The sequence below is a fragment of the Eriocheir sinensis genome, chromosome 19, assembly GCF_024679095.1.
Source record: "Eriocheir sinensis breed Jianghai 21 chromosome 19, ASM2467909v1, whole genome shotgun sequence".
NCBI classification, from domain to species: Eukaryota; Metazoa; Arthropoda; class Malacostraca; order Decapoda; family Varunidae; genus Eriocheir; species Eriocheir sinensis.
The window spans coordinates 7,516,773-7,543,826 of record NC_066527.1 but is presented as its reverse complement, the minus strand read 5'-3'; the positions used below and the strand labels follow the sequence as shown (position 1 = coordinate 7,543,826).

General features: G+C 48.1%; 1 protein-coding gene across 1 annotated transcript; it reads left to right on the top strand.

Moving 5' to 3' along the window:
* LOC127000955 (uncharacterized) lies at positions 1-27,054 on the top strand. The gene is made up of 9 exons (XM_050865131.1): positions 1-25; positions 1,337-1,578; positions 11,297-11,337; positions 15,584-15,715; positions 15,797-15,898; positions 16,250-16,411; positions 16,520-16,697; positions 16,779-17,013; positions 26,873-27,054. The coding sequence occupies exons 1-9, from the start codon at positions 1-3 to the stop codon at positions 27,052-27,054; spliced, it is 1,299 nt and encodes a 432-aa protein (XP_050721088.1).

Below are 27,054 nucleotides of genomic sequence, written 5' to 3'. Positions count from 1 at the left end.
ATGGGGGCGAGTGAGAGGAGGGAGGGTGGGTGAGCGGCGGGCGAGGTGGACAAGACAGAAGGGCCTTGGGTGGGATGAGGGGGGGGATGAGGAACTACCGCGAGTGGAACAGGTGCTACACGTTGTTGTCAGGAGTCTTTCCCTCAAAATTTCAATGTCCCGTGTCAACGCATGAATAGCATCTTCTAGGTGTCTGATGTTCCTTTCATCTTTTTTTGCCTTCATACAAAACCGACATGTATCGATTGCTCCTTTGCTTGTTTTAAGATGTTGAGGCGCTTGTCGGCATCCGCATTCGACACAGCGTTTTAACGTGGTGGGCATTTTGCCTTTGTCTATTCCCTGAGATTAGTGAGACAAAACAAAGGGTCTCTTGGGAATTGCGCCCACCACGCGGCGGGGTAGACGCCGCGTCGGGATTTTCCGGTCCGTTCAAACAAAGAAGGAAAATCAGCCTGAAACAAGGGCCTCCTAGAACACTTCCTGGAAAATATTTTGTAAATTATGTGTTGGAAAGTTAAGAAGGAGTGTAGTAAAGTTAGGAAGGAGTTGTGTGTGCACCACAGTGATGTGAGTGAGGAGGTGTAGGGAGGTGTAAGGTGTGGGCAGAGGGGAAGAGCAAGTGTGCAAGGGAGAATGTGTTTAAATACAGTAGACAGGAATATAACACTTAGCATATATACATACATACATACATACACACATACATACATACAGCGGTCGAGTTCATAATTACCCGCATTGACAATATTACTGCATCGATGTTATTTTTTATTTTTTTTGTATTCTAGTAATATCTTGTATAATGCGTTTCTATTAGTGCAAAAATGTGTGACTAATGACTCACAAACACCTGTGCATGATTCATTACCTGGACACACACACACACACACACACACACACACACACACACACACACACACACACGCCATATAATACGTCAACCAACTTCCACTTCAAGTTTTCCATTTTCTCGTCTGCCTCCTCCTCCTCCTCCTACTTCTTTTCCTCCTCCTCTTCCATTCTTTTCTCTTGCCTAACTTGCTTCTTCTCTTTGTTCCTTCTTCTCTCTTTAATCGCCATATTCTTTTCCTTCCTTCCTTTATTTCTACTTTCTTTCCTTCCCTTTCCTTCAGAGGCTTCCTTCTTCCCATCCTTTATATTTCTACTTTTTTTTATATTTTCATCACAGCTTTCTCCTTTTAACTTGTCTCCTCCTCTTCTTCATCTTTATCTATTCCCCCTCCTCTTCCTCCTCTTTCTCTTCCTGTTCCTCTCTTCCATATGAACCCTCCCCCCCACGTCTGCCTAACACCCCCCTTCCCCCCTCCCACAGGCTTACCGGCGGGCGTCCAGGCGGGGTCATGGCCAGCACCTCAGCCTCCGCCCCCTGAGACCCGCTCCCCGCCAGCCCCACCTTCAGGAGGAACACACCCCGCCCCTCCCCCGGCAGCCACTCCCCCAGCTGCCCCGCTTGAGCCGCCATCGTTCGACACCCGCGCCTCCGGAAACGTGACGACGCTGTTGGGCGGGACGGCGACGCTGAGGTGCCGCGTCACGAACCTCGAGAACAAGACGGTGTGTGTGTGTGCGTGTGTGTGTGTGTGTGTGTGTGTGTGTGTGTGTGTGTGTGTGTGTTTTCCCTACATTCATACAGCCATGCATGCGGTACAGATATATGTTCACACTGTCATACATACAAAGAATTATTTTTTATTCTATATTACGTTTAGAAAACGGGGACCTATCACGGGTCCGTTGCCAGCACCGTGATGGCGGCAGCGTTGCCGCGTACAATGGCAAGGCTGACACGTTGCCTGAGCCAGCAGGTTTCCCGCTTCTCTCCCGTCTGTGCTGTGATACGACGTCCAAGCTCTGTCAGGAGCTTGGAGACCGCAGGTCCCAGCACGCCGGTCGTCTCCACTGCAAGGGGTTCAAACCGGTATCGCTGGAGTAGCGCGCATGGTTCCGTTGCTCAGCAGCGCGGGCGGCGGCTCCGGGGGTTACGGCACAGGTGGTGACGAGTGGCGTTGAAGGTGTTTGAGCAGGTGGCGTCCCAGACCTGCGACCTTCCGTAGGTGAACGGTGTAATGGTGATGCCGTCTGGCCGCCGGCCGTCACCGCGGTCAAGGCCTCGTGGCTCCAGGAGCACCGGCACTCCTGCAGCTGCCAGGCCGCGCCTTATGATATCGTTGATGGCTGCGTGTGTGTGTGGGGGGGGGGGGTGGGGGGGAAGAAGAAGGGAGCGAGGGAATAGTAGTAGGGATAGAAAGGGAGGTGGGAAGGAAGGTGAGGTTATAGTGGTGGTGGTGGTGGTGGTGAGTGGTGGTGGTGGTAGTGATGGTGGTGGTGGTGGTGGTAATGGGTGAGGGAAGGAAGGAGGGAACAAGGGAAGGAAGAAGGGGGAGAAATAGTAGATGCCAACAGTAGGGTGGTAATAAAGGTGGGAAGAGGAGGGAAGGGAGGGAAGCGTAGTGGTGGTGGTGGTGGTCATGGGAAAGCGAAAGGGGTGTTGGGAGTTGAGTAAAGGGGGGAGAGGGGTGTAGGTGATGGTATCTGTTGTGGAGTAGTAATGAAGGTAAGGGAAGGTAAGGAAAGTAGGGAGGGGCAGAAGATGTATTGATCAAGATGCTGGTGGTGGTGGTGGTGATGGGTAAAGGGGAAAGGGTAATGAAGGTAAGGGAAGGGAAGGAAAAAAGGGAAGGGCAGAAGACGTATAATAAAGATGTTGAGTTATAGATGAAGAAGTATAGAAGATGGGAGACGTATAGAAAATGGAAGAAGAGAAAATGGGAGAAAATGGGAAGACGTATAGATGAAGAAAGAAGTATAAATGATAAAAAGCACAACACCAGAGAGAGAGAGCGTGTATCTGAAAACGATTTGTGTGTAACTGTGTGTGTGTGTGTGTGTGTGTGTGTGTGTGTGTGTGTGTGTGTGTGTGCGCGCGCGCGAGCTACACTAGTATATTTATTACCGCCCGCAAAAGAATTGTGCGGAAGGTATTGTTTTCAGCTGTGTAATTTTTTTTTGTCTGTAACGCGATAACTTTTGAACCATTACAGCTAGGATGTTGAAACTTCATAGGTGGACTACTAATGGCCCCCCACCGGACGAGTTCGATTTTCAAGGTCAAAGGTCATAGGTCTAAGGTCAAGGTAACCGAGGTCAAAAATGCATATTTTCACATTTGGAGCACTCCGATCATAGGGTGTCAACAGCGGGCGGTTTGCACTCGTAAGAATGTCCAATGTCTAGCTTATTTCTGTCTTTATTTCTTTCCTTTTTTTCATCGTCATTTATTGCTCCTTTCTTCCTTTTTCTTTCTTCTATTTTTCCTTCTATTTTTCTTCTATTTTCACATATATTTTTCTTCCTTCTACTTCGTTCTGTTTTTCTTTTGTTTTTTCCTACATTCTACTTTATTTACTTTTTTTTCCTCTTTCACGCCGCGTGTAGCCGTTAGTGGCGTTCTACTCATCATTCTTCCCTTTTTTCCCTTCCTCCTTTCCGTGGTGAAGGGGCGTGGGCAGCGGGTAATGGCTTGTTCCTCCCTTCACTTCCCTTCACCCTACATTACTGTCCACCCTGCCACGCCCTGCCCTTCTCTTCCCTTTCCTTCATTGCTCTTCCCTTTCCTTCCCTTCCCTTTCCCTCCTTTTCTCTTCCTTTCCCTTCACTTTTGTACATTTATCTTCGTTCTTTTCCCTTCATTTATCTTCCTCTTCCCATCGCTTCTTTGTCTTACTCCTCCCTTCGCTTCCCTTCCTTCCCTTCACTTATTTTCCCTTCTCTCTTATGCTCCCTCTGCCTTCCCTTCTGTTTCTTACCCTTCCTTTCCCTTATCTTCCCCTCCTCTTTGCTCCTCCCCTCACTTCCCTTCACCCAGCATCACTGCCTACTCTGCCACGCCCTTCCTTTCCTTTCCCTTCCCTTCCCTTCCCTTCCCTTCCCTACCCCTCCCTTCCCTTCCCTTGCTCTTCCCTTCCTTTCCCTTCCTCTTCCCTTCTCTTTCTTTCATTTCATTTTATTTTTTTGTTTCTTTTCTCTTTCTTCCCGTTTTCTTCCCCTCGTTTCTCCATCCTATTTTCCTCTCCCTTATCTTCCTTTCCCTTCCTTCTCCCTTCCACTCCCTTCTCTATACTATTCCTCCTCTCTCCCTTCCCTACCGTTTCCTTTCATAATTTGTCAATCCTTCTTTTCCTTTTCTCTTCCTTCCCCTTCCCCTCCTTATCCCTTCCATTCCCTTCCCTTTTATTCTTTTTTCTTCCCTTTTTCTTCCTTTCCCTTCCTCTTCTCGTCCCCTTTCTATATTATTCTTATTCTACTTTCACTACTCTTTCTTACTTTTCCCCTCTCTTCTCTTCCTCCCTTTCCTCCTTACTTCCCCTTCTCCTCATTCCTGTTTTTCCTTTATTCTTTTCTTCCCTTCCCCTTCCTACCTGTCTTCCCCTTCTTCCTTACTTCCCTCCCTTCTTCCTCCTGTCTTCCCCTTCCTCCTCCTTCCCTCCCCACCTGCATTTATCCTCCCCTGTAATTTTCCTAGCCCTCCTCCTCCCCCCTTCCACTCCTCCAACGCCTCCACCTTTCCACAACAGCCCATCCACTAAATTTCTCCCCTTTTTCCATTCCCTCATCCCTCCCCTCCCCACTCCCCCACTCCCCAAGGCCAGTCCCCGACCCCGTTTATCACCCCTTCCATCCCTCCTCCTCCTCCCCTCCTCCCCTTCCCTCACCCTTCAAAAAAACTCCACCATTCATGTCACTCACTCACTCACTCACTCACTCCGTTCCCTCCTCCTCTTCCACACTCTCCCCTTCCCCTCCACGCACTTTGGGTCCAGGAATAGTAACCACACACACAACAAGCACGGCAAGCCTCTGCAGGCCACCATCAGCAGGGACCTGAAACACACACAGCACTGTAAAGAGGCATATAACAAAGCCAACACTTGGGTTCATAGCGAGGAACTTCCAGCGTAAGAGGCCGAGAGTAATGTTAGCTTTATATACCTCAATGGTAAGACTTCACTTGCGGCTCAACCTGTTAATGCTGGAAAAGAGACGCTTATGAGGTTTGATTCAGGTCCTCAAGTGCCTCATGAAGTTCAGTGACTTTTTTCTTCTTCTTCTTTCGTTTTTCTCTCCTTTATTTTCTACTTTTCCTCGTCTTGAATATTAACTTTCCTCATTTTCTCTAATTACTTCTCCCTCTTTTCCTCTTCCCTATTTTTCCTCCCTATTTCTGTCTTTCCTCGCTACTTTTCTTCCTCTACTTTACCTTTACTATTCTTCTCGCTTTGACAAGTTTCACATTAACAAAGTGGCCTCATTATTCTCCCCCGTAAGTTCGTCCCGTGAGGTGTTCCTTTCAAAGCTCCGTCACCCAACAGCTGGACGCGGCAGGTGCAGTACACACACCTGCTAATTACGGGGACGCACCTGTTGACTGGCTGGCTACCTGAGTGACGTCAAAATCTATACACCCGTTTCAATATTCATTTTTGTTATGGGCATCGACGGACTCACGACTCTTTTGGCCTCTTATGCTGTTTACTGTTATTGGGGCAGTGACTAGCGGCCTTTTGTTGTTGTTGTTGTTGATGTTTGTTATGTGTTACTGCCCTTGAGCTGTCTCCCGCGCTGTAAAAAAAAGGGGAATAAAAGAGTAAATATGAGAGACAGACCAGAACAGATTACTTCAGCTTACGAATGTCTCAACGTTCCTTTGTTTCTTGCGTCTATTCGGTCACTCCTTCATTCCTTCATTCTCTCCTGCGTTATGTGCGTCTGTCTTTCATTCGGTTGCTTTTGCATTCCTTCCTTCTTTCTTTCGTTATTTGCGTCTGTCCTTCATTTGGTTACTCCTTCTTTTCTTCATTCTTTCTTTTGTTATTTATTTATGCCTTTCACTTGGTCATTTATTTCTTCCTTCCTTACTTCTTTCTTTCATTATTTGTGTCTGTCCTTCATTTGGTTAATCCTTCATTCCTTCATTCTTTCCTTCCTTATTTGTTTGTCTTTCATTATCTCACTCATTCCTTCATTACTTTCCTTCCTTATTTGTATCTGTCTTTCATTCCCTCACTCATTCCTTCCTTCATTATTTCTCTCTCTCATATTTCCATCATTCTGAAGGAGGGAAAGGTACCATATTTTTTTACTCTTTTTTTCCTCATTCCCTTCCCTTCACCTCTCTTTCCTTCCTCTTTCCTTACCTTTGCTATCTTATTCTTCCTCTGACATTGCCCTCCCTTCCTTATCTTTCCCTCCTCTTCCCTTTCCTTCTTTGTATCATCCTGCACCTCATCCTTCCTTTCCATTTCTTACTCTTCCCTTCTCTACCTTTCCCTTCTCTCTCACACTTCATATGTCTTCCCTTCCTTTACTTCTCTTCCCTTCCTCACCTTATCCTTCCCTTCCCATCCCTTCCCTTCCCTTCACTTCCTTTATATTTCTAACTCTTCCCTTCTCTACCCTTCCCTTCTCTCTCATACTTCCTCTGTCTTCCCTTCCCTTCACTTCTCTTCCCTTCCTCACCTTCTCTTTCTCCTCCCTTCCTTTCCTTCCTTATTCTTTTCCTTCCCTACCCTTCCCTTCTCTCTCATACCTCCTCTGCCTTCCCTTCCCTTCACTTCTCTTCCCTTCCTCACCTTCTCTTTCTACTCCCTTCATTTCGCTTTCCTTCCTTTCCTTTCCTTACTCTTCCCTTTCCTACCCTTCCCTTCTCTTTTATACTTCCTCTGCCTTCCCTTTCCTTCACTTCTCTTCCCTTAACTTATCATTTTACTCCCTTCCCTTCCCTTCCTTTCCTTTCCTTACTCTTCCCTTCTCTACCCTTCCCTTCTCTTTTATACTTCCTCTGCCTTCCCTTCCCTTCCCTTCTCTTCCCTTCCTCACCTTATCCTTTTACTCCCTTCCCTTCCCTTCCTTTCCTTTTTTTACTTTTCCCTTCTCTTTTATACTTCCTCTGCCTTCCTTTCCCTTCACGTTTCTTCCCTTCCTCTCTGCTATCTTATTCTTCCTCTTCCTTGCCTTCCCCTACTTAATTCATCTTTCCCTCGTCTTCCCTTCCCTTCTTTATCTCATCCTTCACCTCCCTTCCCTGCCCCTCACCCCTAATCCCCCGGGACGCCAGGTTGAATCAATCCTCTCCCTCCATCTCTTTCCCTTGTTGAGTTTCACCCTCTCTGCCCTACTCAATGGTCCGCTCTCTCTTTCTCTTTCAAATACCACACTTCACTCTTACTTATTCTCTTACCTACTCTTACTCTAGTCTTCTTACTCTTGTCTACTTTTACTTTCAACTTGCTCCTCTTTCATCTACGTAACTGTATGGCTTTACAAATTCAGTGGTCTTCTCTCTCTTGCTCTTTCAAATACCACGAGTGCACGACCTCATTCTTACTTTTTTTTTATCCACTCTTACTCTAGTCTTCGTACTCTTGTCTTCTTTTACTTTAAACTTTCTCTTTTTCATCTCGTAGAATAAATCACCAACCCTCTGAAGCCTCTTTTGTTTACATTTACTTTCAGCTTTCTTCTCTTTCATTCGCTATCAAATTAATCTTCCTCCTCTTCCCCCTCTCTCGCTCTTTAAAATACCGTTACTTTACTCTTGCTCACTTTGGTTTTCAGTTTTCCCCTTTTGCACACGATGTCAAGTTTATTTAAAATTCTCTACAACATGTTTACCTTTTCTTTCATCTTTCTCCCCTTACACACGCTGTCAAATTAATCCTTATCCTGTTATCCTCTTCCAAATATCGTCACTTTGCTGTTGGAGTTATGGGAGAAGATATTTAGCACATAATACAACCAGGCAGCTTAGTAGTAATTATAGGGGAGTAACAGAGGGCGGGCTAAGAATCTTCTATAAACAGCAGGAGCCTCAGAAACAAGATAGACACACTAAGGGGTGAAGCTTGTGTAGAAAATTTGACATAACAGCGATCACTGAGACATGGATAAACACTGCCAATATAAATTTTAGATCGGAATTTGAAATAACGGGTTATCAGATGTTTCACAAAGACAGAAGGGGAAGAAGGGGAGGTGGAGTTGCGCTATATGTTAAAGACTCCCTTAAATGTTCAGTTAACTATTCAGTCAAAACTAACACGGATTCAGAATCAGTTTGGGTGGACGTTTATAAAGGGAGAGATAAACTAACTCTAGGGGTTCTGTATAGGCCACCCAACCTTAACAGGCAGGACACGAGTATACTACTACAAGAGACTGGCAGGGCGAGTAAGAGTAAAAATGTTTGCGTAATGGGGGGCTTTAATTATAGGAATATAGACTGGGAAGACCTAGTGGGTGACCTGGAAGCCGAGGATTTTCTTGAAGTTATACAACACAATTTCCTTAAGCAGGTAGTTACTGAGCCTACCAGAGGAGATAACATATTAGACTTAGTCCTAACTAATAATGGAAACTTGCTTCGTGAGTTGGAGGTGGGCGGAGAGTTAGGAAATGGTGACCACAGAACGGTTCGTTTTAGCTTAGAATGGGCGATAACCCGCGAACCAAACCCAGTGTTAGTGCCAGATTTTAGAAGAGCAAATTACGAGGGGCTTCGAAGACATCTTGAAGGGGTAAACTGGGATAATGTAAGGATTCAAGAGGGCCAGAACTGTGGGTTGGAGAGCCAGGAGAACCAGGTAGAAATGTCTTACAATAATTTAGTTAGAGTAATAGTAGAGGGGCAAGGACAGCATATACCACAGCGAACACTTAGAAAAGAAAACAATGCCCCTAAGTGGATGGCTCGTGCGCCAAAACACGAGATAGGGTTAAAGAAGGGAATTTATCAGAAAATAAAGAATAGTGAATCACATCTCAGGGGCCGGTATGTCGAACTATCTCGATTAGTGAAGAAAAACACCAGGGTAGCGAAATGGAACTACAAGATTAAAATAGCAAATGAGGCGAAAAGTAATCCTAAGGGCTTCTTTCAGATGTATAGAACAAAAAGAAAATTGGACCGCAGAAAACAAACACAGGCGAGCTAGTGGAAATTACGAAAATATGAGCACATTGTTGAACGACTACTTCCTTTCAGTATTCACACAAGAGGATCGAACGACTATTCCGGAAAGGGTTCAGGTGTACGAGGGCGGGGATGACGATAAATTGAGGGATATAAAAATTACCAGGCAAGTAGTACAAGATGAGATAGATAAGCTTAAAAAGAATAAGTCGCCAAGTTCTGACGGGATATTACCGAGGGTATTAAAGGAATGCAAGGATGTACTCAGTGACCCACTAACCGACATCTTTAAAATGTCGGTAAATACTAGTTATGTGCCCAGCCTATGGAAAGTAGCTAATGTGACGCCCATTTTCAAAAAGGGGGACAGGTCAGCTGCTTCAAACTATCGCCCAATTAGCTTAACATCGGTTATATGCAAGATGCTGGAGTCCATAATAGCCAGGAACATTCGGGAGCATTTAGAGAAACATAGTTTAATTCAAGACTCGCAGCATGGGTTCACGAAAGGTAGGTCATGCCTCATAAATCTCTTGTCCTTCTACAATAAAGTATTTGAGGCGGTAGACAGATATGAAAATTATGATTTAATCTATCTTGGTTTTAGTAAAGCGTTTGACAATGTTCCTCACCAACGACTGTTGCTTAAACTACAGGCTCACGGAGTAGAGGGTAAATTTTTTAACTGGGTCAAGGTGTGGCTTAGCAATAGGAAGCAAAGAGTGCAAATCAATGGTAAAAGATCTAACTGGGGATGTGTTATGAGTGGGGTCCCACAAGGGTCAGTAGTAGGTCCACTTTTGTTTATTATTTACATCAATGACTTAGATACATGAATAAGTAGTGATGTCAGTAAGTTTGCAGATGATATCAAGATCGGCAGAGTAATTGAGTCAGATCAGGACGTTAGTATTCTCCAGGATGAACTAAACAGATTGTATGACTGGGCGGATAAATGGCAAATGAAGTTCAATGTAGGGAAGTGCAGTATTCTGAGTGTAGGTAGGAGCAACCCCTCACATAACTACTGCTTAAATGACACTCCCATAAGCAGGTCTGGATGCGAGAGGGATTTAGTGGTCTTAGTGAGCTCTGATCTCCGTCCAAGGGCACGATGCATTCAAGCTAGAAATCGAATAAACAGGGCACTGGGATTTATTTCAAGGAGTATAAGTAACAGAAGCGCCGAAGTCTTCCCCCAACTATATTTAGCATTAGTTAGAGCTCATCTTGACTATGCGGTTCAGTTCTAGTCACCTTACTATAGAATGGATATCAAAATGTTAGAATCGGTGCAGAGGAGGATGATTAAGATGATTCAGGGGTTGAGAAACTTGCCATACGAGGAAAGACTCAAACTTCATTCTCTAGAACACTTCAATCTCTAGAAAGGTGAAGGGTGCGTGGAGACATGATCGAGGTTCATAAATGGATGAAGGGCTTTAATAAGGGGGGTATTCATAAGGTTTTGTTGGTAAGAGAACAGGGTAGGACACGTAGTAATGGGATTAAACTGGATAAATTCAGATTCAACAGGGACATAGGCAAAAATTGGTTTACTAACAGAGTGAAAGATGAGTGGAATAGGCTTAGCAGCCATGTGATGAGTGCCAATACAATTGTCACATTCAAAAATAGATTATATAAATTCATGGACAGCGATATTAGGTCGGGTTAGATTCACGGGAGCTTAGGTTCAAAGGAGCTGCCTCGTACAGGCCTACCGGCCTCCTGCAGATTCCTATGTTCTTATGTTCTTATGTTGTCTGCCTTTACTTTCAGCTTTTTCTTCTTACACACGCTGGCAAGTTAATCCACAATCCTCTACTGCGTTTTGAATTACTTTTACCTTTCTCCTCCCCTTCTCTTGCTCTCAAATATCGTTACCTTACTCTTGTCTACCTTTCCTTTCAGCTTTCTCTTCTTACACACGCTATCATGTTAATCCACAATCCTCTGCGGCGTCTTTTAATTTACTGTATAGTCCACAAACAGCCCTGACACTTGAGACTGCTATGTACCTCTCATTTTCAGCCTTACACATCAATCATCTCCTCTGGCTTTCACTTCACTCGTACAACCCTCCATGTAAACACCATAGAGCCACAGGGATATCACACACGCCCGTCTCACACCCACACATCACTTCCCTTTGCTAAATCTCTCTAGTTGCTCATGGCTTACATTTTATTTGGTTATGTTCATCCCCACTCTCTACTTCTCATCTATCAAAGTCGTCAAAGTACAGGTCTGCCCCACACATCACCTCCTTCTCCTTACTCCCCCTTGTTCCTCATATTTCAGTCAGTTACTCTCATCATCCTCTCATTTATAACCCTCTCAATGTACGTCCTATCTACCCTTTCCTTCAGTGCATCGGTCTGGCCCGCACATCACCTAGCTTCCCTCCCCCTTGCTCCTCATATTCCAATCAGTTAGGCGGTGGCTGAACAGATAGCAGGACGGCCCCGCGTTCAAGAGGACGCGAGTTCAATCCCCGACCGGTGCCACCAAGCTGGGATTTTTCAGCCGCCGCCGAGTGGCTTAAAAACTACCCACATGCTGTCCAGAAGACCACCTATCAACCCGGACTCTAGATTCTAGGATTAAAGATGAGCTCCGGGAGGGCAGCATGAGCCAATGCAAGATGGTGCCACTATAAACACTCGCCTGCGCCAGAACGGGCTGGGCCGACCATCAGGACCCACCGGGAAGAAGCCTTGGACCAACCATCAGGATCCCCCGGGAAGAAGCCTACCGGCGCAATAGGCCAAGACGTAAAAAAAAAAATAATAAAAAAAAATAAAAAATCATGCTCTCGTTTATTTGTCTATTCTCTCTCTCTCTCTCTCTCTCTCTCTCTCTCTCTCTCTCTCTCTCTCTCTCTCTCTCTCTCTCTCTCTCTCTCTCTCTCTCTCTCTCTCTCTCTCTCTCTCTCTCTCTCTCTCTCTCTCTCTCTCTCTCTCTCTCTCTCTCTCTCTCTCTCTCTCTCTCTCTCTCTCTCTCTCTCTCTCTCTCTCTCCCTTTCATCCATCAGTGCCTTCATAGGTCTCACACATCAGCTCTCTTTCCTCCCTCCCCCTTGCTCCACACACTCAACTCAGTCACTCCCATCACCCTGTCGCTCACACCCTTCCCTCCACCTTCCCGGCACACTGCGTCACCTTACTCCCCCGCGGCTATTACGCTCACCCCTGCCTCCCTTCTTCTCCCAGGTACAGCCTCACGGTGATTGCTTTCCCCCAGTCATCCGGGAACTCAGATGCCGCCAGAGATGCCAGGCTGGACTGCAAACACACACACACACACACACACACACACACACACACACACACACACACACACACACACAGCATCCACTCAATATATACCTTAACCTCTCCCGTAGTTCATCTTTTCTGCTGTCATATTTTCCATCTCTTTATTGTCTTTTCTATCCCCCTTGCCCCCATTTCTCTTAAAATAGACTACACATACACAGTATCCACACCACACCACCTCGCCCTTAGTTCATCCCTTTTGCTGCTCTGACGCCAATCCCAGGAGCCCGTCATACCTTTAGTCTCTGTATTGCCTCCTCTATCTCCTCCTCCTCACCTCTATACACACGCAGCATCCACTCCACACTCCACCTCGTCTACGGTTCATCCTCTCTACTGTTCTACCGCCAATCCCAGGAGCCTGTCATACCTTTAGTCTCTGTACTGCCTCCTCCACCTCCCCTCCCTCTTGTAGGTATGGCCGTCACACGTTCATTATTCCAACGCCACCCTTCCCTTCTGCTCTCCCTCCCACACTGCTGACATTCATCACAGGTTCAAAATGACTCTTCCTTTCCCCCTTCATCTCATTCCTTTAGTAAACGCTCCATCACACCTTTTCAGGCTTCACTCTTGCCTCCCACCATTTCTCTTTTTGTTTATCTAAGCTTTTTTTTTTCCTGATGTTTTGCTGATATCTTCTCGTCGAATTTCTCACCCGCTCTGGACTTTCACGAGCCAATGTGTTCACCAAGACCTGATTTTCTATATATATCTCTCTCTCTCTCTCTCTCTCTCTCTCTCTCTCTCTCTCTCTCTCTCTCTCTCTCTCTCTCTCTCTCTCTCTCTCTCTCTCTCTCTCTCTCTCTCTCTCTCTCTCTCTCTCTCTCTCTCTCTCTCTCTCTCTCTCTCTCTCTCTCACACACACACACACACACAGCTGCATAAGCCATCACGCCCCTCTCCTTCCCCCACCCATGCACACTTGTGGAACACCTCGTGCAGAAAAAGGCGTTTGCTAGGAAGAGACACCAGTGAGTGAGTGAAATGAAAAGTAATAGTGATAGTAATATAAACAGGAACCATGCATTAATTATCAAACTACTACTACTACTACTACTACCACCACCACAGCAGCAGCAGCAACAACTCTATCAGCAGTGTAATAACGAAATACAGTATCACACATTCCCTCCATTACTCTCTCCCTCCCTTCCCCTCCCTCCCTCCCCTCGTCGGCAGTAACATAAGCAGAATCATAAATCACCATCACCCTGCCCTCCCCTCCCCTCCCCCCTGCCTTCCCCCTTCCCTTCCCCTCACCCCTTAACCCCAACAGACACCCACTTCCCCCCTGCCACACCATTCCATCACCTACAACGTTTCCCCTTTCCCCCCTTCACACCATTACCCCGCCCTTTCCGTCTTCTCTTCCCCTCACCCCCCACCACCCCTTCACCCCCTGTCACACCCTTCACCTGCAACGTTTCCGCCTCCCCCCTTTCCCCCCTGCCTTCACTTCTTCCCTTTCGCCTTTCCCTTCTCCTCTTCCCTCCCCCCCCTGCCTTCTCCTCTTCCCTCCCCCCCTCCTCCCCGCTCTCCCCACACCGTGACCCTGTAGCGACACGAGGACTGATATATGAAGGGCCGTTCGGGAGGGGAAGGAAAAAGTTATGAAGGCACAACACAATGATTTTTCACTTTCGGGACTAAAAAACAACACACACACACACACACACACACACACACACACACACACACACACACACACACACAATCATTATTATCATTATCATGTGTCCGCCTGATATACACACCGGCTCGAGGCGTGCGACATGAAAGCTGTCACGCGGGGAGGAGTAACAGGACACCAGCCGAATCTGACCCTCCCTCTCGGCCACTCGCGCCGCCATCTGTTTGCAGGAGTGTTGCTCAGATGGATTTTTGGTATATTTTATTGTTTTTTGCCCGAAGCTGCCGCCTTTACTCTTAATAAACTCTCTTGCGTCTCTTTGAGCATCTTGTTTCGAGCTAACTTGCTAACTGCATGCCTCCCCTCCCCTCCCGCTGCCTAGCTGCACTCGATTTTATACTCTTCCTCACCCCTGTACTGTCCAAATCCCTTCCGCTGGTAAAATCTGGAACAGACTTCCTTCGTCTGTATTTCCTCCTGCCTATGAATTGATCCCTTTCAAGAGAGAAGTTTCGAGGCACCTCTTCTCCGAAAATTGACCTCCCTTTTGGCCTCTTATTCTGTTTCCGTTCATTGTAGCAGCGCCAGGCGGACTTTTTTGTTGCATTTTTGTTTTATTGCCCTTGAGCTGCCTCCCTTGATGTGAAGAAAAATTCAATTACAACAAGGCTCCGCGCTATGGCTGCACCTCCGTGAACTGCACACACCTTTTGTATCCCATTCCCTCTTCTCTTCTGTCCCTCAACTACACCTGTCCCTTACACACCTGTCCCCCACACACATCTATAGCCTCACACACCTGTCCCCCCACACACCTGTACCCCACACACCTGTACCCCCGAGCGCCTGTTCCTCACACACCTGTCCCCCACACACCTGTGCCTCACACACCGGTCCCCCACACACACCTGTTCCTCCCACACATCTGTCCCCTCACACGTCTGTCCCCTCACACATCTGTCCCCTCACACATGTCCCCTCACACACCTGTCCCCCCCACACACCTGTCCCCCACACACACCTGTCCCCCACACAAACTTGTCCACCACACACACCAGTCCCCTCACACATTGTCCCCTCACACACCTGTCCCCCCCCCACACCTGTCCCCTCACACACCTGTCCCCCCACACACCTGTCCCCCACACACACCTGTCGCCTCGCACACCTGTCCACCACACACACCTGTCGCCTCACATACTGTCCCCCCAGGTGTTCCCTCACGCCCCCTCCCCAGGTGTTTCACGCCCCCTCCCCCAAGGTGTTCCCTCACGCCCCTTCCCCCAGGTGTTCCCTCACGCCCCCCTTCCCCCAGGTGTTCCCTCACGCCCCCCTTCCCCATGTGTTCCCTCACGACCCCCTTCCTCAGGTGTTCCCTCACGCCCCCCTCCCCCAGGTGTTCCCTCACGCCCCCCTCCCCCCAGGTGTTCCCTCACGCCCCCCTCCCCCAGATGTTCCCTCACGCCCCCCTCCCCCCAGGTGTTCCCTCACGCCCCCCTTCCCCAGGTGCTCCCTCACGCCCCTCCCCATGTGTTACCTCACGCCCCCCTCCCCCAGGTGTTCCCTCACGCCCCCCTTCCCCAGGTGTTCCCTCACGCCCCCCTCCCCCAGGTGTTCCCTCACGCCCCCCTCCCCCAGGTGTTCCCTCACGCCCCTCTTCCCCCAGGTGTTCCCTCACGCCCCCTTCCCCAGGTGTTCCTCGCCCCCCTACCCCAGGTGTTCCCTCACGCCCCCCTCAACCAGGTGTTCCCTCACGCCCCCCGTCCCCAGGTGTTCCCTCACGCCCCCTCCCCAGGTGTTCCCTCATGCCTCCCTCCTCCCAGGTGTTCCCTCATGCCTCCCTCCTCCCAGGTGCACCCTCACGCCCCCCTCCCCCCGGTGTTCCCTCACGCCCCTTCCCCAGGTGTTCCTCACGCCCCCTCCCCAGGTGCACCCTCACGCCCCCACCCCCAGGTGTTCCCTCCGCCCTCCCCCAGGTGTTCCCTCACGCCCCCCTCCCCCCAGGTGTTCCCTCACGCCCCCCTCCCCCAGGTGTTCCCTCATGCCTCCCTCCTCCCAGGTGTTCACTCACGCCAAACTCCCCCAGGTGTTCCCTCACGCCCCCTCCCCAGGTGTTCCCTCATCCCTCCCTCCTCCCAGGTGCACCTCACGCCCCCCTCCCCCAGGTGTTCCCTCATGCCTCCCTCCTCCCAGGTGTTCCCTCATGCCTCCCTCCTCCCAGGTGTTCCCTCACGCCCCCCTCCCCCCAGGTGTTCCCTCATGCCTCCCTCCTCCCAGGTGTTCCCTCACGCCCCCCTCCCCCAGGTGCACCCTCACGCCCCAATCCCCCAGGTGTTCCCTCATGCCTCCCTCCTCCCAGGTGTTCTCTCACGCCCCCCTCCCCCAGGTGTTCCCTCACGCCCCCCTCCCTCAGGTGTTCCCTCACGCCCCCTCCCCCAGGTGTTCCCTCATGCCTCCCCCCCCCAGGTGTTTCTTCACGCTCCCCTCCCTCATGTTTTCCCTCATGCCTCCCTCCTTCCAGGTGTTCCTCACGCCCCCCCTCCCCAGGTGCACCCTCACGCCCCCCTCCCCCAGGTGTTCCCTCACGCCCCCTCCCCCAGGTGCACCTCACGCCCCCTCCCCAGGTGTTCCCTCACGCCCCTCCCCAGGTGTTCTCACGCCCCCCCCCATGTGTTCCCTCACGCCCCCCTCCCGCAGGTGTTCCCTCACGCTCCCCTTCCCCCAGGTGTTCCCTCACGCCCCCCTCCCCCAGGTGTTCCCTCACGCCCCCCTCCCCCAGGTGTTCCCTCACGCCCCCCTCCCCCAGGTGTTCCCTCACACCCCCTCCCCCCAGGTGTCATGGATCCGCCACCGGGACCTGCACCTGCTGTCCGTGGGCCGCTTCACCTACACGTCTGACCAGCGGTTCGTGGCCCGTCACTCCCCCGCCACCGCCGCCGCCGCCGCCGCCGCCCCCCAGGAGTGGCTGCTAATCATCCACCACCTGCAGGAGCGGGACGCAGGCCTCTACGAGTGCCAGATATCCAGCACGCCGCCGCGCAGCCACCTCATCCACCTGGCCGTCGTGGGTGAGTGGGTGACGGGGAGGGGTTGGGGGGGGTGATGGAGAGTCTTGTTGTGTTGGGCTGAACGAGTGACTGTCTGTTTGTCTGTCTCGTTTGCTCGCCGTCACTTCAGCCATCGTTCCCTTGTGGGTGAGTGGATGAGAGTGGATGTTCGTGTTGGGTGGGTGAGGTGATGCCTGTGGCTCATCACCTCACCTCATCCCCGTCACTTCAACCATCGTTCCCTTGTGGGTGAGTGGATGAGAGTGGGTGTTCGTGTTGGGTGATTGAGTTGATCCCTGTGGCACATCACCTCACCTCATCGCAATCACTTCAACCATCTTTCCAATACTCATATAAGAGTTTAGCCGGGCAGGAGTCGTAGTAATGCGTTCCAGGTGGACATATTTAAGAGACAACAAAGACAAACTAACTGGTTGTCTGGCAGAGTGGTGGAGTGGACCAGTACAGGGGAGAAACAAAAAAGCCCGCTAAATGCTACTTTTTCTTTCTTTGTCTTTCTATTCTTCCTTCTTTCCTTACTTCCCTTTTTCTCTCCTTTCCTTCCTTCTTTCTTTTTTCTTTCTTTCTCACCCTCGATTCTCTCTCTGCTTCACTGAAAGAAAACAGAACGAGAGGCCGAAAGAGAGGTCAGTTACGGGTGCAGAGGTGTCCTGATGCTTCCTGAAAGTCAGTCACGTGGTGAGCGCCAACACGATAGACACCTTCAAGAATCCGTACAGACGTGTGTGTTCCATGTCTGGTCACTTGTAATACTCACCGCACACGGGAAAGTGGCTCCTGGGCGTGGGCTAAATTCAAGGATGTTGTTTATGATTATAGTGTTGATGAAGGAATGAGTTAAGTAACGAAGACTCCCTCAAACTACCAAATAAACAAATCAGTCAACAACCTCCACTGGATGCCTATTAAACTTTTGTCCGGCCATTACAAGGACAAAGAGAGTCAGGTATTGAGTTTGTTTTTGTTGAAGGAATAAGGGAAGCCATGTAACGATCAATCTATCAAACAAACAACCTAACTAATACGTCAACCACTTCTACTGGACCCTTAAAAGCCACTGTCCAGCCATCACAAGGACAAAGCGAATCCGGTATTTTTTTTCTTTTTAACAGCAGAGGAGTCAGTTCAAGGGCATAAAAAAAGGTAACAAATGTGAAAAAAATGCCCGCTACTCACTGCTCCTATAAAGAGTTAAAGGAGTGGCCGAAAGATAGGTCAATTTCGGGAGGAGAGGTGTCCTGATAACCTCCTCTTGAAATGATTTTGTTGTTGTTGTGAACGAAGGAGTCAGGGAGGTCAGGTATCCAACAATCCACCTAACAACCTAACCACTTTATCAACAACCTCCACTGGACGCCCATCAACTTTTGTCGAGCCATTATCGGGACAAAGCGCGTCAGGTGGTGATCAGGTTAATTAGTTACCCGATTGTTAAGGACAGAGGGAGTTATTAATGTCAGGTAATCAATAGTGAGGCAAAGTTAATAAGTCCAACAACTAATTAAAATAGGCACAGGTGACAGCATCCTTGATGGGGGCGGCGTAAAGGTGAGTTCGCATTACTGATAGAGAAAAAAAGTGTAAGCATGGATAGTTGGTTAATGAGTTTGATTCGCGCTGATGTGAACAAGGCGAGCAAAAAAGCAACGAAATGAGCCGTGTTACATCGCGTTAATTAAACTTATAGAATACATAGTTAACGAGTTTATTTCGCGTTAATGTGAACAAAGCGAGTAAAGGAAACAATATATTTTTTTACATCCCGTTACTATAAAAAAAAAAAAAAATAGCGACCTTTAAACCAATACTACATGGTTAGCGAGTTTGTTTCACGATAATGTTGGGAACAAACCGTGTAAAATAAATCACCTTTCTTGCATCACGTTTCTCCAAAATCGCGTAATGGAAGAGGGAAGAGTTCGGCTCGAGTTGATGTGAATAAAAGGGTTGAATAAATAAGTTAGCTTCTTTACATCACATTCTTCTAAACACGTAATTCAAACCAGTAAAAGTAAGGAGTTTGGTTCGCGTTAATGTGAACAAGACGCGTAAAATAAACAAATTAGCTCATTTTTTTACATGTTCCTACAAAACTCGTAATTTGAACCAGAACAATTAGCTTTACGTCATTTTATTACATTCACGCTCCTTCAAAAACCGTAATCCAGACCCTGCTACAATCATCTTTACCTACAACGCCATGGCGGTCACTTAGCAATCAGGGAAGGCGGGTAATTGAGTCCGGCGAGTCGGTAAGTCAATTAGTCGATCAGCCTGACGGTCAGTTCGTTAAGCGTCAGCCGCCACCGAGCATCTTAGTCAGGAGGGCGAGGGGCGAGATGACGCAAGCTTATAAATGGACGAAGGGATTCAACAAGATGAGGGAAGGACACGAAGTAATGAGTTCAAGTTTGTAAATGGATGAAGGGCTTTAATGAGGGTGACGTTGACAAGATGAGGGGAGGACACGAAGTAATGAGTTCAAGTTTGTAAATGGATGAAGGGCGCGAATTATAGTTGGACGAAGGGTTTCATTATGTGTGACGTTGGCAAGAGGAGGGAAGGGCACGTAGTGATGAGTTTGTAGATGGACGAAGGGCTTTAATAAGGGTGGCGTTGACGAGGTTTAGCAGAACAGGAGGAAAGGAGGACACGTAGTAATGAGTCAAAGTTTGTAAATGGACGAAGGGCTTCAATGAGGGTGATGTTGACGAGATTAGAGCAGAACAGGAAGAAAGGAGGACACGTAGTAATGAGTTTAAGTTTATAAATGGACGAAGAGGTTTGATAAGGGTGGCGTTGACGAGGTTTAGCAGAACAAGAGGAAAGGAGGACACGTAGTAATGAGTCAAAGTTTGTAAATGGACGAAGGGCTTTAATGAGGGTGACGTTGACGAGAACAAGATGATGTTTAGCAGAACAAAAGGAGGGGAGGACACGTAGTAATGAGTTTGAGTTGGATATATTCAAAATTTAAAGAAAAGACATCAGCAATATATGGTTCACTAATAGAGTGGTGGGTGGATGGAAGAGGCCTGGCAGTCATGTGGTGAGTGCCAATACGATACACACCTTCAAGAATAAAGAAAAAGTAAAAAAAAATATAGATAAGGAAGATAAATGGTGTTAGATTCCTTCCTTTCCAACCTATTTCCTTCCTCTCTCACCTTCTATTCTCTCTCTCCCATTATGCCTGCCTCTTTCTTATCCCTCCTCTCCTTTTCCTTCTGTCGCTTTCTCTCCTCCTTCTCCTTCTTCCTCTTCTACTTTCCACTTGTTAGCTTTTTTATCCCATTCCCTCTCCTTTCCTCTTCCCTACTACTACTACTACTACTACTACTACTACTATTACTATTTTATTACTATTACTATTACTATTTTTTTTTTTACTACTACGGGCCTCCATCCATTAGAGTTGCGTTGTGAGCGGTATATTTTCTCATATCCTTTCACAAAGCAATTCATTGGCCCCACCCCGCCAATGTTTAGTATTACAAACCTTACTAAACATATTATTCTTAAGCTAACAGAGCTTGTGGTTGATACGACTATCAACCACCGTCGCCTCAAAGTCCAGGTCTGCAATGTGGGTGGTTTTGAGTGCAGGTGACCTGGTTCCTCTCAGGCAGACCAAGGCTGACCTCAGGAGGGAGAAGGACAGCCTGCATCTCATCCAGGCGACCACACTGCTTCTTGGCTGTTGTTTCTTATCCGCCAGTGTTTCGGCGAGTCTTGCGTAGAAGCTCTGCGCCCTTGGTCTCATCCCTCCTGCCGTCGTGAACACTAATGGGGTGAAGGAGCCCTCGTCCACATTCTGTATTCTTTCTTCATATGCTCTGTTCTTCTCTTGTTCGTTTCTTCTGTGGGCTGCATCAAGGGTCAGGTCACTGTGGCAATGGGCCACGGGATCAAAGATCCTTATGTCAAAGTATGCCCTTTGTCCACGAGTCCAAAACCCTCTGGCGCTAACATCCACTCGTGCTTCGTTCGAAACATTAGCGGTGCGTCTGGCGAGATGTTTGCCTTGCAGAGGGAGCAGCATGGGTTCCACAGTCACGTCGTGACAGACTTCTTTCAGCATTTGAGCTGTTACGTCTCTCACTTCATCATGTCTCATGCAGACAAAACCTCCTCTCTTGCACGTCACGGCATGGTTTTGGTTGAAGGGTGAGCCACAGTTACACATGTTTGGGAGCCCATCCACTGGCCAGCCATACCTCAGGGCAAGGGCATCAGTGAATTCTTTCTTGTTTAAGTTGAAGCCTTTTGCCCTGATAGGTAGTGTGGTTAGCCAGTTTGAAGCGCCCACTTCCTGTGCAATATCTGTCCTCCTCCTTGAGTCTTCTGGGAGTTCTCTCATTAGGTCACTCAGAGTGTCTCTGTTTTTCTTCTCTGTTTTTGGAGATTTCATTCCTTAGTGACCTAATATCTTGAGGGTTGTCTTCTCCCCTTTCATTTTGGTTGATAATATATCCGGTCAAGGAGGCTGTGATTCGGAGTGAGTTCTCGAATTCAGACTCTGCCAGATTTTGCGGGTTGGTGATGCCGAGCCCACCCATTCTTGGCGGCAACTCAAGCAACCTTCTCTCCTGGTCGCTGGGGCATCTCCCATTTGCTATCGCCGGTATGAAGATGTTTCTGAGGTTTTAGTAACGGAGCAACATCAGGAACTGTCCTCATGAGGTAGTTCCATTTATGCTTGACACCGTACGTAAATGCTGCGTAGGCTGCTTGCGGTTCCGTTTTGGCGATCTCGCTCAGCCTCTGCAGTTCGGACTCCCAGCGCTTTACAGCTGTTTTCACATATTCGATTCTATAATCAGCTGTTCCAATGACTGCCCCGAGGTGTCTTTCACCAGTAACTGACAGCTTCACGTTACTGCCCTGGAATGCGGTTTTGGCCCGATCGTATGCCTCTGGTTTTACAATCACTACAGACTTAGTGGCGTTGGGGTGGTACCCTATTTTAGGGCCGTGTTCATTGACGAGGTCCCACCATTTCCTGAGGTCTGCAGACTTTCCTACCCCAGTGAGGTCATCCGCATAGGCCACCTGTTTGACGTTGGTGTTTTCATGGCGGATGATGTCCTGCAGCTTCATCATTCCCAGGGCAAACATTGCCATGGCCACTGGGTCGCCCTGGGTGGTGCCCTCTGAGGATTGTATGGCCACCGGGTCTCCAAGTCGTTGGTCATTATGACTGCTGATGAACAGTCTGGCAGGTTCCTTGTATGTATTTTCAATATATTGGGCGGATATAGGGCACTTGATTTTGATGTTGTGCAGTGCTGTTTCCCTATTGATGTTGTTGAACGCATTAGCAGCGTCCACCATCAGCACCGCCTCGCATTCTGGGTCTTCGAACATTTTCCTGACAGCGTGAATGGCAGCTTCACACCCAGCCTGCTGACCCGCACACACTTGAAGGTTTCCCACCGCCTTCCTCACGTCGTCCTTCACCTCCATGACAGCCTTGCCTATGATCCTCCTGAGTACCTCCCCCATCCAGATGGGGCGACAGCCTGGTTTTTTATCCAGCGGGATGAGCCGGCAGGCCATCAAAGGCTCGAGGTGTTGGCAATTCTCTGACGCCAATTTTCTTGCTAGGGCGGCTATTGCGTCGCGAAGATCCACAGCTGGATTACCAAAGATGTTCTTACCGAGGAGGTATTTCCACCCCTTGGCATCCAAGCCCGATGGTCCAGCCGCTCCCTGCGTGTGAAGGGCGTGCTTCCAGATCACGTCACCGCTGATATGGTCGAAGACAACTCGATGCGGGGGGGTGTAATCCCTAAGGAACTTCATTTCTGGGTGTGCAGGTCTAGCATCTGGATGCTTGTCCTTAAGGATCTGGCGTGTCTCTTCCGTCATGGGAAGGACTCCCGCTGCCTCATCTTCTGTTGACAGTGATCTAGTTGCCATGGCCACATTGCCTTGTCTCATCTTGTCAGCAAAGTTTCTAGCCCTGTCGTTACTGTCCTTCTTGCGAATGTTACGTCTGCCTAGTCTCTCCTGCAGTGTTTTAGCCTCGTCAAGTAGCTTCCGGACGTCCCCTTTCCTCCACAGCTCCATTCTTCTTTGTACCGCCTTCACGTCCTCAGATTGTTTCGACTTTTTCTGAGTCCGTTGGCATATGAGGTGCGGTAGTATGGCCAGAATATTTAAAGCGTAGGGGGCAATTTGAGTGGAGTTGTTGTAGGCTCTAATGAGGTGGGTTTTCTCCTCTATAAAGGTCTTGGTGGCGTTACATCTTTGGGCCTCAAATATGTTACTGGGAGAAAACGTTACCACATGACTGTAAGCGTCTCCTCGAGTGTCCACCTCTGCCTTGGTCACCCTGCCCTTGTCTCTCGCCACCTGCACCCCCCTCCACCTGATCATCTCCAGCGCCTTCATTGGCCTGCTCACCCAGCACCACTTGTGAATGCTCACCATTTTCCACATCCTGCCGTTGAGGGTTTGGGTTTCGACAATCTCCACCTCTCTTACAGTTCACACAGGGCAGGCATCGTCTTACGCACGAGCACTGAACACAGTTTTGATTTCGAGACGAACAAACGCAACATTGAGGGGGCTCCATTTCGGTGCCATTATGCATGCTAGTGTATCTAGTTGCTATTTATGGTGATGAATAGAGCAATAGTAGCAGACCACACTTTGACTCTTGTCTCCCCCCATATACATACACACAGACATACACTTATATATGCTTACACTGCCTTTACGGTAATACTAGAATGATTGTTTATTTTTCCACTACCATTGCTCCTCGCCAACACTTTACAGTCTTACTAATGCACCTGACCCTACACAATTGAGTTGAGTAGTAGTTATGATATAATTACCAGCTGTTCGCCGAGTCAGATACTCTGTGTTTTATGACCCTCGGGCGGGGGTGGGAAGTTACTGGGCAGCGGGGCGGGGTTAGCGGGGACACGGGAAGTGAGGGGATGTGCGTGGGTAGCGTTAGGGAGGGGGAGGGGGGGAGGGGGGGGAGGGGCTGTTTACTGTTTGCCCTCGGTTTTGAAAACTGACCCACCGCCGCCCATCCCGACACGCCTGCCAGAACTCACCACTCCCCTATACATCATTGACATTTAAACTATTTGACATACTGAGAAAATATATTGGATGATGTACATGGAAAAACTATAACTTGCTCTCTCTTCTCTCTCTCCCTCTCCCTCTCCCCTCTCTACTCTCACTCCCCCTCCTCCTCTCCCCCTCTTCTCTACTATTACTACTACTACTACTATTAATACTACTAATACTGCTACTACTATTACTACTATTACTACTATTACTACTATTGCTACTACTACTACTGCTACTACTACTACTACTACTGCTACTACTACAACTACTACTGGCCTCTTGCAGACTCATGTTCCAATGCTCTTTGGGTCATTATTATCAAACAAACTGAGCCACACGAAGATTGAGTCACACGGGAAATCAGTCAATAAGTCACTCGAGGCGTCATCAGTTAGTCAAGCAGTCAGTCAGTCAGTCAATTTGTCAATATGTCATCAATTCCACACTCCCTTCCTTTTCTCCCTCCCTTCCTTCTTTTTTTTCTCCCTTGCTTCCTTCCTTCCTTCCTTCCTTCCTTCCTTCCTTCCTATATTCTTCCCTTCTCTACTTTCATTTTTTTCTTTCCTCCTCTCTTTTCTTCCTCCCTTCCTCCCTTCCTTCTCTCCTTTCCTGCTAACTCCTTTCCTTCTTTCTTTCATTCTTTCTTTCTTTTTCTTTCTTCCACCTTTCCTTCCTTTCTCTCTCTCCCTTGATTCTCTCTCTCTCTCTCTCTCTCTCTCTCTCTCTCTCTCTCTCTCTCTCTCTCTCTCTCTCTCTCTCTCTCTCTCTCTCTCTCTCTCTCTCTCTCTCTCTCTCTCTCTCTCTCTCTCTCTCTCTCTCTCTCTCTCTCTCTCTCTCTCTCTCTCTCTCTCTCTCTCTCTCTCTCTCCGCCGCCCATCCCGACACTCCTGCCAGAACTCACCACTCCCCTATACATCATTGACATTTAAACTATTTGACATACTGAGAAAATATATTGGATGATGTACATGGAAAAACTATAACTTGCTCTCTCTTCTTTCTCTCCCTCTCCCTATCCCCTCTCTACTCTAACTCCCCCTCCCCCTCCTCCTCTCCCCCTCTCTCCCCCTCTTCTCTACTATTACTACTACTACTACTACTATTAATACTACTAATACTGCTACTACTATTACTACTATTACTACTATTACTACTACTACTACTGCTACTACTACAACTACTACTGGCCTCTTGCAGACTCATGTTCCAATGCTCTTTGGGTCATTATTATCAAACAAACTGAGCCACACGAGAATTGAGTCACACGGGAAATCAGTCAATAAGTCACTCGAGGCGTCATCAGTTAGTCAAGCAGTCAGTCAGTCAGTCAATTTGTCAATATGTCATCAATTCCACACTCCCTTCCTTTTCTCCCTCCCTTCCTTCTTTTTTTTCTCCCTTGCTTCCTTCCTTCCTTCCTTCCTATATTCTTTCCTTCTCTCCTTTTATCTTTTTCTTTCCTCCTCTGTTTTCTTCCTCCCTTCCTCCCTTCCTTCTCTCCTTTACTGCTAACCTCCTTTCCTTCTTTCTTTCATTCTTTCTTTCTTTTTCTTTCTTCCACCTTTCCTTCCTTTCTCTCTCTCCCTTGATTCTCTCTCTCCCATTATTCCTACCTCTGTCTTCTCTCCTTCCTTCCTCTTCTCGTTTCCTCCTCTCCTTCTCTTCCTCCTCCTCCCTTTCTTCTTTCCTCCCGTTATTATTATTATATCTTTCCCTCTCCTCTTCCTTTCTTCCCTCCTCTGCATTTCCATAATTATCCTTCCTTCCTTCTCTCTCCTTTGCTTTCACCTACTTATCTTCCCTTCCCTCCTCCTCCTCTTCCTTCCCTCCCTTCCTCCTTTACTACAGAACTCTCCTTCCTTATTATTTTTTCTCTCCGTACCTCCTTACTAACTTCATTACTCTCTCTCTCTCTCTCTCTCTCTCTCTCTCTCTCTCTCTCTCTCTCTCTCTCTCTCTCTCTCTCTCTCTCTCTCTCTCTCTCACCGCCGCCCACACCCTCCCTAACCTGTTTATATTAACGAAAATTACCAAGAATCACCCAAATGAGGGGAAGCTGATGGCCGCGGCGAGGACGAAGGGAGCGCCGAAGGGACAGGAAGGGAACATGGGCAGCAAGGAGCAGGAAGGAGACGGGAATGATTAGGAATGGTCGCAGAGGAGGGAAAACGAATGGAAATGAAGCCAAATGTACAACCATGACCAGGAATGCGAGGGAAATGAGTAGGAATGATCGACGATGAGGGGAATGAATGGAAATGAGGGAAAATGAACTAAAAATGTGGGAAATGAACATTATTGTGGGACAATTAAGGTACATTCTGGAAAATGAACAAAAAATCCTTAACATGAGAGAAAATGAGGAAAAATAAACAAAAATTATGGAAAATAAACGAAAATGAAGAGAAATGAACTAAGGAGTGAAAATATATGAAAAGGATTGAAAACGAACGAATATTAGGAAAACTAACAACATAAATTAGAGAAAAGTAACGAAAATGAATGAAATAAGATGGAAAATGAAAAGAATATATGGATGTGCCAACAAAAAAAAGAGGAAATGAACAAAGGTAGGGAGCAAGGAACGTACATGAGGAAAAGGAACGAAAAATCGGGAAAAATTAAAGAAAATTACTTGGAATAAAAAGGGAACTACAATATATGATAAATTATATAATATGCATCTCTTCTTCCCTTTTTACCTGTAATAATCTTCCCTTCCCCCCCGCTCCCTCCTGCTCACGTGCCCCCCGCCGCCCCCCAGAGCCCGAGACCGCCATCGTGGGGGGCCCGGACGTGTACCTCAACACCGGGAGTCAGCTGGCGCTCACCTGCACCATCAGGTTCAGCCCCGAGCCGCCCGCCTTCATCCTCTGGTACCACGGCGACAAGGTGGGTGGGGAGGGGGGGAAGAAAGGGTGGGTGGATGAGTGTATGGATGGATAA